Source organism: Aquarana catesbeiana, linkage group LG13, assembly GCF_042186555.1.
Source record: "Aquarana catesbeiana isolate 2022-GZ linkage group LG13, ASM4218655v1, whole genome shotgun sequence".
In the NCBI taxonomy this organism is placed as follows: domain Eukaryota; kingdom Metazoa; phylum Chordata; class Amphibia; order Anura; family Ranidae; genus Aquarana; species Aquarana catesbeiana.
In genome coordinates, this window is record NC_133336.1 from 81,207,390 (window position 1) to 81,220,840 (window position 13,451).

Below are 13,451 nucleotides of genomic sequence, written 5' to 3' on the forward strand. Positions count from 1 at the left end.
TGTCACGGAATGAACGGGCATACCTAGCCCGACTGGCAGTAATGGTAGGCTGACAGGATTCAATTACGACCTCATGGCGATGGGTGCCATGGACACTACTTGGTCAGAGCTAGCAGTAGCAGTGACAGCAGAAGACTCACAAGAAACTATGGCAGTGGGAACTGACACTTCCACCACAGGAACGATGAGTCTGGCAGGTGTAGTAACCCCTGACTGGGCAGGATCAGCACTAGAATTGGCAGTAGCAGCAGCAGTGGATTTGGTTTCCTCCACGGTTGCATATCCTGATTTTCTCCACTTTCAGCAGTTTTTCTTTTTTTTTTCCAACGATTTTGGAGCACGTGTCGTATGGATGGCTGTGCGTACACTTGCAACTCCGTCTCCTCAGAGCGGCAACTCCTCCGTCTGCCAAGGGATTGATTCACATGCTCTTTAGTAACTTCAGCGCCCACCTCTTTTCTCGAGCAGCGTGCCAAAACTACCATGGAGTCTGCCTTAACCCCTGCAGCACTGGCGTAAAGTGACAAAAGACCAGGCTGACACTCTCCCAAGAGCAAAAAGACACTTAGGTTCTTCTCCACACAGTTCACAATGATAATAACACAGTCTCTGAGGAATAAAGATGTTACTTGCCACTTTTTCCACAGAGCGAGACGAAATCTTGGTGTATCTGCAGTCCGTTGTCAGGGGCGACCACAGCAAAAATGACGTTGAGCCCCACGTTGGGCGCCAAAATGTAAATGTCTCCCCGACTTCCAAGGGCCTAATGGTGACCCCCAGAGCCAGGGAGAACTGACATTCCTCCTCAGGGTGCAGGTTACTAGGCATAGTGGGTGTAGTGCAAGGTGGAAAGATTGGGCGCCAGTCACTTTTTGTAAAAATTAACAAACAGAGTTTTATTTCTCTTAACAGGAACGGTGGGGAAAGAGGGTTTAGGGCACAGGACACCCTTAGGCAAATGCAATAGCTATTAAGGCAAACTCCGCAGACAAAAATAGAACTGGGCAAACAGCAATACAGAACAAGGGCCTTTAAGCTGATTGCAGCAATCTGTATCTGGTAGCAACCGCTGTCTCTTATGGCAATAACATCTCTCACAGTATCCTACTGCAAATCTTCCAGTTTAACTCACAGTAACCCACTTTAGATCTTCCAGCTTAACTCACAGTATCCCACTGTAGATCCTTAAGCTCAGCTCACCGTCTTTTACTAGATTTCTTGGACTCTGAGCTACCTGCTGGATTCCCGAGCTTCACCTACAGCTAACTGCTGTATTTTATCTTCAAGCTTTACTTACAACTACCCGCCATACTCCTTCAAGCTTTACTCACAGCTACCCGCTGCCTTCCTGGATGAGTCTCCACTGAAGCTTTCCCACTACTTCACTGTCCCCAGCTAGTGAAGCGTCTGCTCTGGTACTCCTTCAGAACTTCATTACTGCCAAACTTGCCTCCTGTAACAGGAGTGGTCGTCCCCTCAGGCCAAGCCTCTAACACATGCGGTTCCACCTCAGGTTTCCGGCCTAACCTTGGCTGTTCCTCCCTAAACTGCTAGATGGGCCTTAAGTGGACCTAGCAGCCAGCATGCCTCCTGGATAGGCCTCAGGCTTTAGTCCTAGCAACCAGGAGCTTCTCAACACACACCCACCCAGGCTGCAGCCTCGGGCGGGAAGAACTCCAACTCCTCCCAAATAAATCACCTGACTCCTCCCAAATAAACAGCCTATCCCATCATACACAGCGGTCAAAGAAACTCCTGCTGATTGGCTGAGACAACCTAGTTACCCATTACCTGAATTTATGGTAATCCATCATTCTAATGCCAAAAGCAGCAGAGCCACCTATTGACAGAAGAGAGAGACTACCCCAAACTCACACTTAGGACAGGAATCAGTGGATCAACCTACCAATTAGCCAGGCTAGTTACCACCTAGTACAACTAGATTTATTAGCAGTCTTGTTTAGGACCAGGGTGCTACATACAGTATGTGGTCATTCAGAAAAAAATAAACTATTTACACCTCTGGTGCAACTCCATCACATTTTAGGCTTCATTCACATGGGTAAAGGGATGGTGAACCCGCGCAGTGGACATAAAGACTTAATTGGTAAAGTTTGGAACTGCTGCCTCCCAACAGGCAGTCACCCTAAAATGGGGACAGCTGAGATATATTAGAAATGATAGAAGGGTTTGGCGCTGTTCCTATTTAGTTTCCTACCTCCATATAGGTTACTAGATTAAAATAAATTCTTAGGTGCACCGTGCATATATCAAATATTAAATACAAATTAACAATATGAATTCCCAAGTATACCGTGCATGTGTCAATTAAATATTCTGTTGCAATATTGTGCAATCATAGGTGATACATAGACATAACTTAAATGCTTACATAGTAATATTGCTAGGGAGGGAAGAAAGGGGGGGGGAGGGGGGGGGGGAAAGGGAGAAGGGAGTGAGATAGGGAGGTGGGGAGGGGTGTAGGAAATCTGTTCCTAAGGAAAATTACAATAACAAAATAAAGTGCAAATGTGCTGGTGCAATCCAAAAGGCAACAGTGACAAGATAAAAGTGCAAACGTGCTTCAAAATTCTTTAGTAAGTCTCTTGTGTCATATTCTTGTGCTGTGGTGATAATCCTTCACTTATAATATCTCTTTGCTCTAAAAGTGCAGCCACTCACCAGATCACTTCACCCCTGCGGGGGTAGTAGGCAGTTACAGTTTTATCGCCACTGTACAGCGTTTTAGGGGGCGTAGTCAACATCACCCGGTGACCACGCCCCCTAAAATGTCACAGTCCCAGCATGCCCATGGACTGTGACATCATAAGGGGGCGGGGTCTCCGCCTATATAAGTCACAACGAAGCGCTCAGAGAGCAGTCCAGCCGGAGAGAGCGTCGTGTCAACATCTGGAGAAGAGAAGAGGGAAGATGACAAGAAGCCCAGAAGTCCGGACCTCCGCTGGCAAAAGAGTGGCCTGAAGACAGCGGAGGACCTGGACGAAGAACTGGAACACCGGGAGAAGAGATCGGAGGGAGCGGAGAAGAACCAACCGGACGCCGGGAGAAGAGGAACCGGAGGGACCCCTGAAGCCGGAAGAAGACCCCCGAAGCCGGAAGAAGACCCCCGAAGGCGGAGGAAGACCCCCCCGGGGAGCTGTTTAATAAATTATTTTAAAAACTTGTGTAGTGTGTTTTATTATTGACGCTTTTTCCCCAGGTGAATGGGTAGGGGTACCATGTACCCCATACTCATTCACATAGGGTGGGGGGCCGGGATCTGGGGGCCCTCTTATTATAGGGGGCTCCCGGATTCCGATAAGCCCCCCGCCTGCAGACCCCGACAACCAACGGCCAGGGTTGTCGGGAAGAGGTCCTTGTCCTCATCAACATGGGGACAAGGTGCTTTGGGGTGGGGGGGCCCCGCAGGGCCCCCCTCCCCCAAGGCACCCCCCCATGTTGAGGGCATGCGGCCTGGTACGGTTCAGGAGGGGGGGCGCTCGCTCGTCCCCACCCCTTTTCCTGACCGGCCGGGCTGCGTGCTTGGATCGGGGTCTGGTATGGATTTGAGGGGGGACCCCACGCCGTTTTTTCGGCGTAGGGGGTTCCCTCTATAATCCATACCAGACCTAAGGGCCTGGTATGCCCTGCGATGGGGCTCGCAAAGTGTCAATCTCGCCGATAAAAGCGGCAAGATTGACTTCCTTTTCTAGTCCCGACGTACCTGAGTCACGTTCAAAATGAATGGACTTGTCCATGTGTGGGCAAGTCCGTTCATTCTGAAAGTCCGCCGTAACTCCGGCGAAAGTCCGTCGGAAAGATGGGCGGATTTAGCCCGCCGGAAAGTCCGGTCCTGTGTAGGCAAGTCCGTCCGTTTTAAAGTCCGGCGCACCTGGCGGACAAAGTCCGTCGGAAAGTGTGCCGGACCAAGTATGCCAGAAAGTCCGATCATGTGTACGCGGCATTAGAGAAGGAGGAGGCAAGATTTGGGGACCAATTAGCAAATAGCACTTTGCAGGCACTTCGGCAGCGCTGCCAATTGATTTCAATGGCAGGGGCGGTTTAAGAACGGTGTATACACCACTCCCGCACCGCTCCAAAGTCGCTGCTTACAGGACTTTTTTTTTCAGTCTTGCAAGCGCACTGCCCCAGCACTTAGGCTTTCACACTGGGGAGGCTTGAGAGGCACTTTTCAGGCACTTTACAGGCGCTATTTTTAGCATTAAAATGCTTGAAAAGCGCCTTCAGTGTGAAAGGGGTCTTAGCCATCTGTTGTGATGAAGAAAAGTTTATGTACTGATGCTCTTAAAGTGAATTACAGTAGATAATAGATTTGTTGTCTCCAAAATGGAAATAAGCTGCTGCATGGCATAAATACTTCTGTGCAGATATGTAGGTGCAGGTATGTAAAAAAAAAAAACTACCATAATGAGTAAGTACAAGGTATATGTATGCAGTTTTTTTTTTTTTTTTAATGGATAAAGTAGTGTTATGCCCTGTACACACGGTCGGACATTGATCGGACATTCCGACAACAAAATCCATGGATTTTTTCCGACGGCTCAAACTTGTCTTGCATACACACGGTCACACAAAGTTGTCGGAAAATCCCATTGTTTTGAACGCGGTGACGTAAAACACGTACATTGGGACTGTAAACGGGGCAGTAGCCAATAGCTTTCGTCTCTTAATTTACTCTGAGCATGCGTGGCACTTTGTGCGTCGGATTTGTGTACACACGATCGGAATTTCCGACAACGGATTTTGTTGTCGGAAAATTTTATAGCAAGCTCTCAAACTTTGTGTGTCGGAAATTCTGATGGAAAATATGTGATGGAGCCCACACATGGTCGGAATTTCCAACAACAAGGTCCTATCACACATTTTCCGTCGGAAAATCCGATTGTGTGTACAGGGCATTAGACTTAGGTCTGAAGGGGAGCCATAGGGGGACTTAACTCTGCAGATAGATTCCCCCCCCCCCCCCCAGCTGCTCATGTGTGCGGGGCTGTGCATCTGCACCCATATGGATGTCGGACTGGGGGCAGCAACTGTATTCATGCAGCCACTGCATCCCAATTGACATGAATGGGACTGCCTGCACAGGGATGCACGAAGCACCTGTGCATTCCCATGTGCATAAACATGGCCCGTATACGAGCGTACGCCCCATGTGAACAGGGCCTTAATAGGAATTCCCATTATAATAATTTTGTTAGTTAAGTTGTGTTTATGTGTGCTAATAATGATTTGAGTGTATTTTTAGTGAAAATAGTGATTTAGTAAACATTTGGGCAACTATTACGGGGATTGTACTGGCCCCTTGACTTTTTTTACCTCAGATCAGACAGGCTAGATTAGGTCCTGGGTAAAAATGAGAAAATGTACCATTTAAAAAAAATATATAGTAATTTTGTAATTGAAAGCTGCCCCAAAAAAGTTGGGTCAGGGCAACAAAAATCTGGCAAAGTAAGTGATACTAACAAGGAAGAGCTGGAAGAACATTTTGCAACTAATTAAGTTAATTGGCAACATACCGTAACATGATTGGGTATAAAAAGGGCATCTTAGAGAATCAGAGTGTCTCAGAAGTAAAGATCGGCAGAGGTTCACTATCTTTGAAAAGCTGTGTCTAAAAATTATGGAACAATTTCAAAATAATGTTCCTCAAAATTGTAAATACTTTAAATATATCATCATCTACAGTACATAATATCATCAAAAGATTCTGAGAATCTGGAGAAATCTATGTGCGCAAGGCTGAAATGCAATATTGGATGCCCATGATCTTTGGGCTCTCAGACGGTACTGTATTAAAAACAGACATGATTCTGTGATGGATATCACTGCATGGGTTCAGTAATACTTCCAAACGTCATTGTCTGTGAACATAGTTCACTGTGCCATCCAAAAATGCAAGGTACAGCTCTATAATGCAAAAAAAGAAACCATATCTGAACATGATCCAGAAATGCCACTGTCTTCTTTGGACCAAAGCTCATTTAAAAATGGTCTGTTGCAAAGTGGAAAACTGTCCTGTGGTCAGGCAAATCGAAATTTGCCATTCTTCACATTCTTTTTGGCAACCATGGGTGCCGGGTCCTCTGGACTAAAGGGGAGAGGGGTCTTCTGGCTCGTTATCAGTGCTCAGTACAAAAGCCTGCACCCCTGATGGTATGGGGGTGTATTAATGTGTATGGCATGGGCAGCTTGCACATCTGGAAAGGCACCATCAATGCTGAAAGATAAATCCAGGTTTTAGAGCAGCATATTCTCCCATCCAGATGATTTCTTTTTCAGGGAAGGCCTTGCATATTTCAGCAAGACAATGCTAAACTGTATACTGCATCTATGACAACAGCATGGCTTTATAGAAGAAGAATCCGGGTGCCTAACTGGCCTGCCTGCAGTTCAGACCTTTCACCAATTGAAAACATCTGGCGCATCTTGAAACAAAAAAATACAACAAGGAAGACCCAGGACTGTTGAGGAATTGGAATCCTATATCAGGGAAGAATGGGACAACATTCCTCTCCCAAAACTCCTTCAACTGGTCTCCCTCAGTTCCCAGATGTTTAAAGAGTGTTGTTAAAAGAAGAGGGGATGCGACATCCTGGTAAATGTGGCCCTCTCCCAACTTTTTTGAGACATGTTGCTGCCATCAATTCCAAAATTACCTTTTTTTTTTTTTTTAAATTGTATATTTTCTCACTTTAAACATTTGATATATTTTCTTTTTTCTATTGTGAATAAAATATGGGTTATGAGCTTTGCAAATAATTGCATTCTGTTTGTATGTAGATTTTACACAGCACCCCAACTTTTTTTGAGAATGGGGTTATACAATGGTGTAGAGATCACAAACATTATAATACTAATGTAAACAGATAGTGACTAGCAATATTGAGGCTTTAAATCATGATGAGTAGGACAATGTGGGGGAAATGATTTCGATTTCAAATTGTGAGCATTACAGGTGAAATGTCAGTTCATTGTTTTACAGAAATGGGACATGTTATATGACATGACCACAAGAGGGCAATCATCCACCGGAATGTAATATTTATATTATATATATATATATATATATATATATATATATATATATACTGTATATATATATATATATATATATATATATATATATATATATATATATATACAGTAGATAGATAGATGGATAGATAGGTGTTGAAGTACTTTCAAGTCTATTCTTCTAACACACAAAAATGTAATGTTTCCTTTAAGAAGTACTTAAATGTTAACTCCAGAGCTCTCTAATGAAGCCCAATCAAACCCTCAAAATGTGTTACTGTAATGCAGCCAGGCTGATAAATGCTGTGGCAAGGGTTCAATTATGCTGTGTTGCATTAATCTAGAGAGGCGGTCAGTGGCTCTCGTACACAAAGCAGTAGCCTGGCTCTACTGCAGGCAAACAGTGCTTTTATTACCTGAGCTGTTTAGGCCACTCCCTGGGCGGATCGTCTGGGAAACAACTAGACTGCTGCTTTGTATAAGAGAGCCAGGGTCTAACTTTCCATATTGCTGCAGCACAGGACATTTTAACCCTTGCTGCAGCACTTGCCAGTTAAAATAGAAGTATGACTTAAAAAAAAAACAAAAAAAAACACTCATACTTACCTAGATGGCTGCAGTACCAATCCCAGCTGCAGCTGTCCCCCACCTCCTCTAAAACTGAGAACTGAGCAATCAAACACCACTGGTCACTCAGTTCTTGGTCTTCTGCCTGCAGAAAACCAGTGACTGTCAGTCATTGGCTCTCTGCTCTGCCCCTCCAGCGCTCACTGGAGCACCAGGCTGTGGAGGGAACGGTTGGCTCAGTCCCCCATTGGCTTGCTGAAAAGCTGAGCCAACTGATGCTCAGGTTTCGGGGTGGATCCCAACTGTAAAGTTGAGATCTTTTCTGAGCCAGGACCGGCTGAGTGATGTTCACAGAGGGAGTACTCAATCACCATGGAATGTGTCAAAGGAAATGTTGATTGTCCAAGAGAGAATGGGAGGTGGAAAGTTGTAGAACCATCCTGTTAATAGACCATCAACACGAGCCTTGACACACTCCATGGTGATTGAATTAAAGGGTCACTAAAAGATATTCTTATTGTCTAAAAATAATCTATACACTTCCACTATCTAATTTCTCTAATCTTTTTTTTAATTAAATAATTTTTACTGTTTCTTCTCCTATTTCTCCTTACTTCTGATTGTTTGTAACAAGCAGTGCACATTAGTTGTGGTCATGTATGTAAGGGTAGGCGGTTGGTAGCTGTTTGTCACATCCTCCATGTTTCCCTCCTCATTGGGCTCCAAGCAAGGGTCATGAGAGGCTTACCCCGGGCTGACCTACCCCTACACTATGCACCTTGTACAGGGTCACTTTACTACACATGGGGTACCTTTGCTTTGTGCCATTTTCATCAATGCTTTGGGACAAGGCTGAGACTTCATACTCGATCTTAAGGCGGGCCTCTACTCTTAGGCTCGATTCACACCTATGCATGTTACTTTTGAGCGTTTCTGCAGTGTTTTTTGTGATGCTTGCCACGTTTGAGCAGCGTTTTTGCAGTGTTTTTACAGCGTTTTTGCAGCATTTTTACAGCGTTTTTGCCGCATTTTGGGTTTTTTTACAGTTTTTTTTAGACTGTATACAGTCTAAAAAAAAAAAAAAAAAAAAAAAAACGCCAAAAACGCAAAACGCATCAAAAACGCTGCAAAAACGCTGTAAGGCTCCATTCACACTAGTGCGTTTTTTGATGCATTTTGCATTTTGCAGAAATGCATGGGAATTTTTTAACATGGGTTCCTATGGAACATGTTCACATCAATGCCTTTTTGTACCTCTGCGTTTTTGGAAAGGGTCAGGGACTTTTTTTCATGCAAAATGCAGCGTTTTGCATGTAATAGAATTCAATGGACCAGCATCAAAAACGCAAGTGCAGCATTTTTGCAGCGTTTTTACAGCGTTTTTGATGCGTTTTGCGTTTTTTTTTTTTTTAACTGTATACAGTCTAAAAAAAACTGTAAAAAAAAAAAAAAAAACGCAAAAAGCGGCAAAAACACCGCAAAAACGCTGCAAAAACACTGCTCGAAAACATGGCAAGCATCACAAAAAACACTGCAGAAACGCTCAAAAGCAACATGCATAGGTGTGAATCGAGCCTAAAAACGCTGCAAAAATGCTGCACTTGCTTTTTGATGCTGGTCCATTGAATTCTATTACATGCAAAACGCTGCATTTTGCATGAAAAAAAGTCCCTGACCCTTTCCAAAAACGCAGAGGTACAAAAAGGCATTGATGTGAACATGTTCCATAGGAACCCATGTTAAAAAATTCCCATGCATTTCTGCAAAATGCAAAATGAATCAAAAAACGCACTAGTGTGAATGGAGCCTAAGGGCCAGTTCACACCAGATGCAGTTCAGCGTGCTTTTTTTCTGCACTAAAAATGCATGCACAGTGTTTTCCATGTATTCCAATGGCTCTAGTTTACACCAATGCAGTCCGTTCCAGTTAGTTTCCGGTCAGTTTCCAGTGCAAAAACTAACTGGAAACTGACTGGAACTGACTGTGTGTGGTGTGAACTGTAAGCAAAAACTGATCCGGAACATTTTTTTTTTTTTTTTTTTGCATTTTTGTGGTGTGAACTGGCCCTAAAAATGCATGCACAGTATTTTCCATGTATTCCAATGGCTGTTGTTCACATTAATGCAGTCAGTTCCAGTCAGTTTCCGATCAGTTTCCGGTCAGTTTCTGCACCGGAAACTGTCCGGAAACTGACTGGAACTGACTGCACTAGTGTGAACTAGAGCCATTGGAATACATGGAAAACACTGTGCATGCATTTTTAGGGCCAGTTCACACCACAAAAATGCAAAACTGACCAGAAACTGACTGCACTGGTGTGAACTAGAGCCATTGGAATACATGGAAAACACTGCATCATTTTTTGTGCAGAAAAAAAGTGCACGGAACTGCATCTGGTGTGAACTAGCTCCTGGAGATGAATTGACACCATGTGCACTTGCGCTTGTTCTTCAGTTAATTCTTGGGTCCCCATGACAGAGTACACCTTCTCTGTAATCTGCATTAAGGCTCCATTCACACTAGCGCGTTTTTTGATGCATTTTGCATTTTGCAGAAATGCATGGGAATTTTTTAACATGGGTTCCTATGGAACATGTTCACATCAATGCCTTTTTGTACCTCTGCATTTTTGGAAAGGGTCAGGGACTTTTTTTCATGCAAAATGCAGCGTTTTGCATGTAATAGAATTCAATGGACCAGCATCAAAAACGCAAGTGCACCGTTTTTGCAGCGTTTTTGCAGCATTTTTTTTTTTTTTTAAACTGTAAAAGAAAACAAAAAAAAAAACGCGAAACGCGTCAAAAACACTGTAAAAACGATACAAAAACGCTGCTCAAAAACATGGCAAGCATGACAAAAAACCTCCAAAAACGCTCAAAAGCAACATGCATAGGTGTGAATTGAGCCTTATGCTGGCCATACACTATACAGAAAATCGGCCGAACCCATTTTCGAAAAACGAACGTTCGACCGTGACCGCAAACGATCGTGCCATCATATAATGACCGATAAATTGTTCAGTGGACATGAATAAATAATTTTTTGTTCGTTTTTTTACATATACCTAGTGCAGACAGTTCGGACGGGAAACACATTAACCTTGCAATTTATCGTACATTCGGCAGAAATTTTCCAAACTTCTCGTTCGTTTTTTTCCCACAAAAACGTCACAAACGATTATCGATTTGTGCCCATTAACTTGCCGAAAAACGAACGAAGTGTCTATACGACCGATTTTTCGGCCGATTTTTCGTATAGTGTATGGCCAGCATTAGGCTTGATTCACACCTATGCATGTTGCTTTTGAGCATTTTTGGAGTTTTTTTTGTCATGCTTGCCACGTTTCTGAGCAGCGTTTTTGTAGCGTTTTTACAGCGTTTTTGCTGCGTTTTTGCCGCGTTTTGCGTTTTTTTTTTTACAGTTTAAATAAAAAAAAAAAAAAAACGCATCAAAAACGCTGCAAAAACGCTGCAAAAACGGTGCACTTGCGTTTTTGATGCTGGTCCATTGAATTCTATTACATGCAAAACGCTGCATTTTGCATGAAAAAAGTCCCCGACCCTTTCCAGAAATGCAGAGAAACAAAAAGGCATTGATGTGAACATGTTCCATAGGAACCCATGTTAAAAAATTCCCATGCATTTCTGCAAAATGCAAAATGCATCAAAAAACGCGCTAGTGTGAATGGAGCCTTAGAAGGGACATGCTGAGCCCTGTCGACATCCAAATGTCCAGCGTTTTCTACTACCATTCCCCAGTAGTGGAGTGAGCCCCGCCATGCTCCACACGTGCTCTTAACTCTTGAACTTCTGTACCTCTCTCTGTACAAGAAGGGGACTCAGCGGTGCAGATCTGCTCCTGTTGCTTTGAGAGACAGACTGCTGTGGAAGGAGTGGCAACAATATCCCCCTCGCTGCTAGTAGCCGTTCCACCTATAACAGGTACACGCGATCGACAACTTCCGTTACCCAGGGTAAACACTTGCAAGTTCACACTACTCCACTCTACACCGATGTCTTCATACCCCAATGTGTTTAAGACCCACTCCGTTGACTATGTGTGCCAGTTACTTGCATCACTCTCCACTAGACCTTTGTCGGGAACATGCTGTTGGAGATAACTTGAACCCGAACCGACCTCAACCGTTCTCTTAGAGGCTCTAGCTCCACATTTGCAAGCAAGCTCTCTGTGCCAGACTCCAGTCCCAATATATATCATAGGCTTAGCAGGCCGGACCCTGAGAAGAACCCACCAAAAGACCAAAAGACCGGGTAAGATATGAACTTCTACCCTCCTGGCCGGGACAGCGTCTAACTAGTTTTTTAACCTGCTTACATTCATACTGCTCTATGCATATCCATAGTCGATAGTCTCTAGTCCATATCGGGAGTGAACGGGATATAGTGGTAACATTCCTACATTCAGTGGGACCATGAAAACCATGACGGTTGCTTTTCACAGGGTGGTAAAGTCTGCTGTCTGTATAAAAGAGGCCAAGCCAGGCTTTTTTTTTTGTTGTTAGGAGGAAATCTTATGTGGCCCATAAGATTTTATGCAAGCAGTAAACAAAATGTACATGAAACCAAAAGCTATGCTGGCTGTTACCATTAACGATAAGTTCACCTTTACAAAAAATAAATAAATGCACAATTTTTTGTAGGTAAACAAAAGTATGCATTTATTATTTTATGTGTTTGTTTGTTAGGAGCCTCTAAAGCATTGCACCCCTGATCAGCAGATTGTGGGAGTCCTGCAGATTGTCTATGTAGCTGTCTGCCCATACCTCCAATATGGGAAGGCAGCTACATACTGACAGGAAGACTCAATGAACTACTAGAGCGCTCAAAAGCTCCCTGGTAGTTCATTAAGAACTACAAGCGAACAGCCACAAACAGAACACTGTGAATGAATGCTGCAGTCGGGTGGAAAGGAGCCCCGCACAGCCGCTATTTTTTTAGATTTTGACAGCGAGCGGCTGAAGAAGATTCCCCACTCGCTGTCAAAATGGGGGATCGGAAGGGTGCGGTGGCTGGTGCATCTGTAACATGTTACATGCTACATCTTGAATATAGGTGTAACATCTAACATGTTGCAAAATGTGAATATATCAGCATGAAAACCTGGAGTTAGGGGTACCTGAAGACTGGAGTTTATTATTAAACACTGGAGAGTGACCTTACCACTGGTCGATGCACATCCCAGAATCCCCTTTCTTGGCTGTCCAGAATTTTCCTTTCGGTTTTATCTTTTTTTCTGTCAATCCTACGAAAGAAACATGAATCAATTGGCTTAACATAATAAAGTCAGAATTTTTTGTCATTTTACACCAAGGGATGTTTGTTTCTGCATGCAGAAAAAGTATAATGAAATATGTATACATAAAAGTTCTTGTGAGAAGACAACAAAAAGTTTTCTAATATTACTGAAAGGAAAGATATTCTAAAGAAGCCTAGAAAATACTAGTTTCCCCTTGTCACATTGATTCATTGGTCACAGACCTATAATAAATATGTCGACTAGGAGCTCGGACTTCAGTCTGACTTTTGTGATAAGTTACTCTGGGTCACTGTCTTAAAGTACTGAAGCCCAAACCATTCAGACAACTAGCATTTTCAAAAGAAAATCTGCATATTTAAAACTAAATCCTGAATCAAAAACAGAGCTTGTGCTTTGTGCTGTGTTTGAAAACATGGAAAAACATCTCTTGCACTACAGTATTTGGGTACAATTATTTAACCAATTCCGTGTACCCACATTTATCATTTTGGCATATGATGCCAAAACCCAATTCCAAGAACAAGAACGTCCTGTGATAATCTCATGTAATAATGAACTTCCATGACATCAT

At 43.4% G+C, this 13,451-nt stretch overlaps 1 protein-coding gene across 2 annotated transcripts in view; it reads right to left on the bottom strand.

Annotated features, from left to right (window-relative positions):
* RGS6 (regulator of G protein signaling 6) overlaps window positions 1-13,451 on the bottom strand; it is a 905,069-nt gene that overhangs the window by 69,423 nt on the left and 822,195 nt on the right. For both annotated transcript variants that reach the window (XM_073609698.1, XM_073609699.1), the window contains exon 9: window positions 12,784-12,865. In XM_073609698.1, the coding sequence (XP_073465799.1) occupies window positions 12,784-12,865 (82 nt within the window). The remainder of the gene's footprint in view (window positions 1-12,783; window positions 12,866-13,451) is intronic.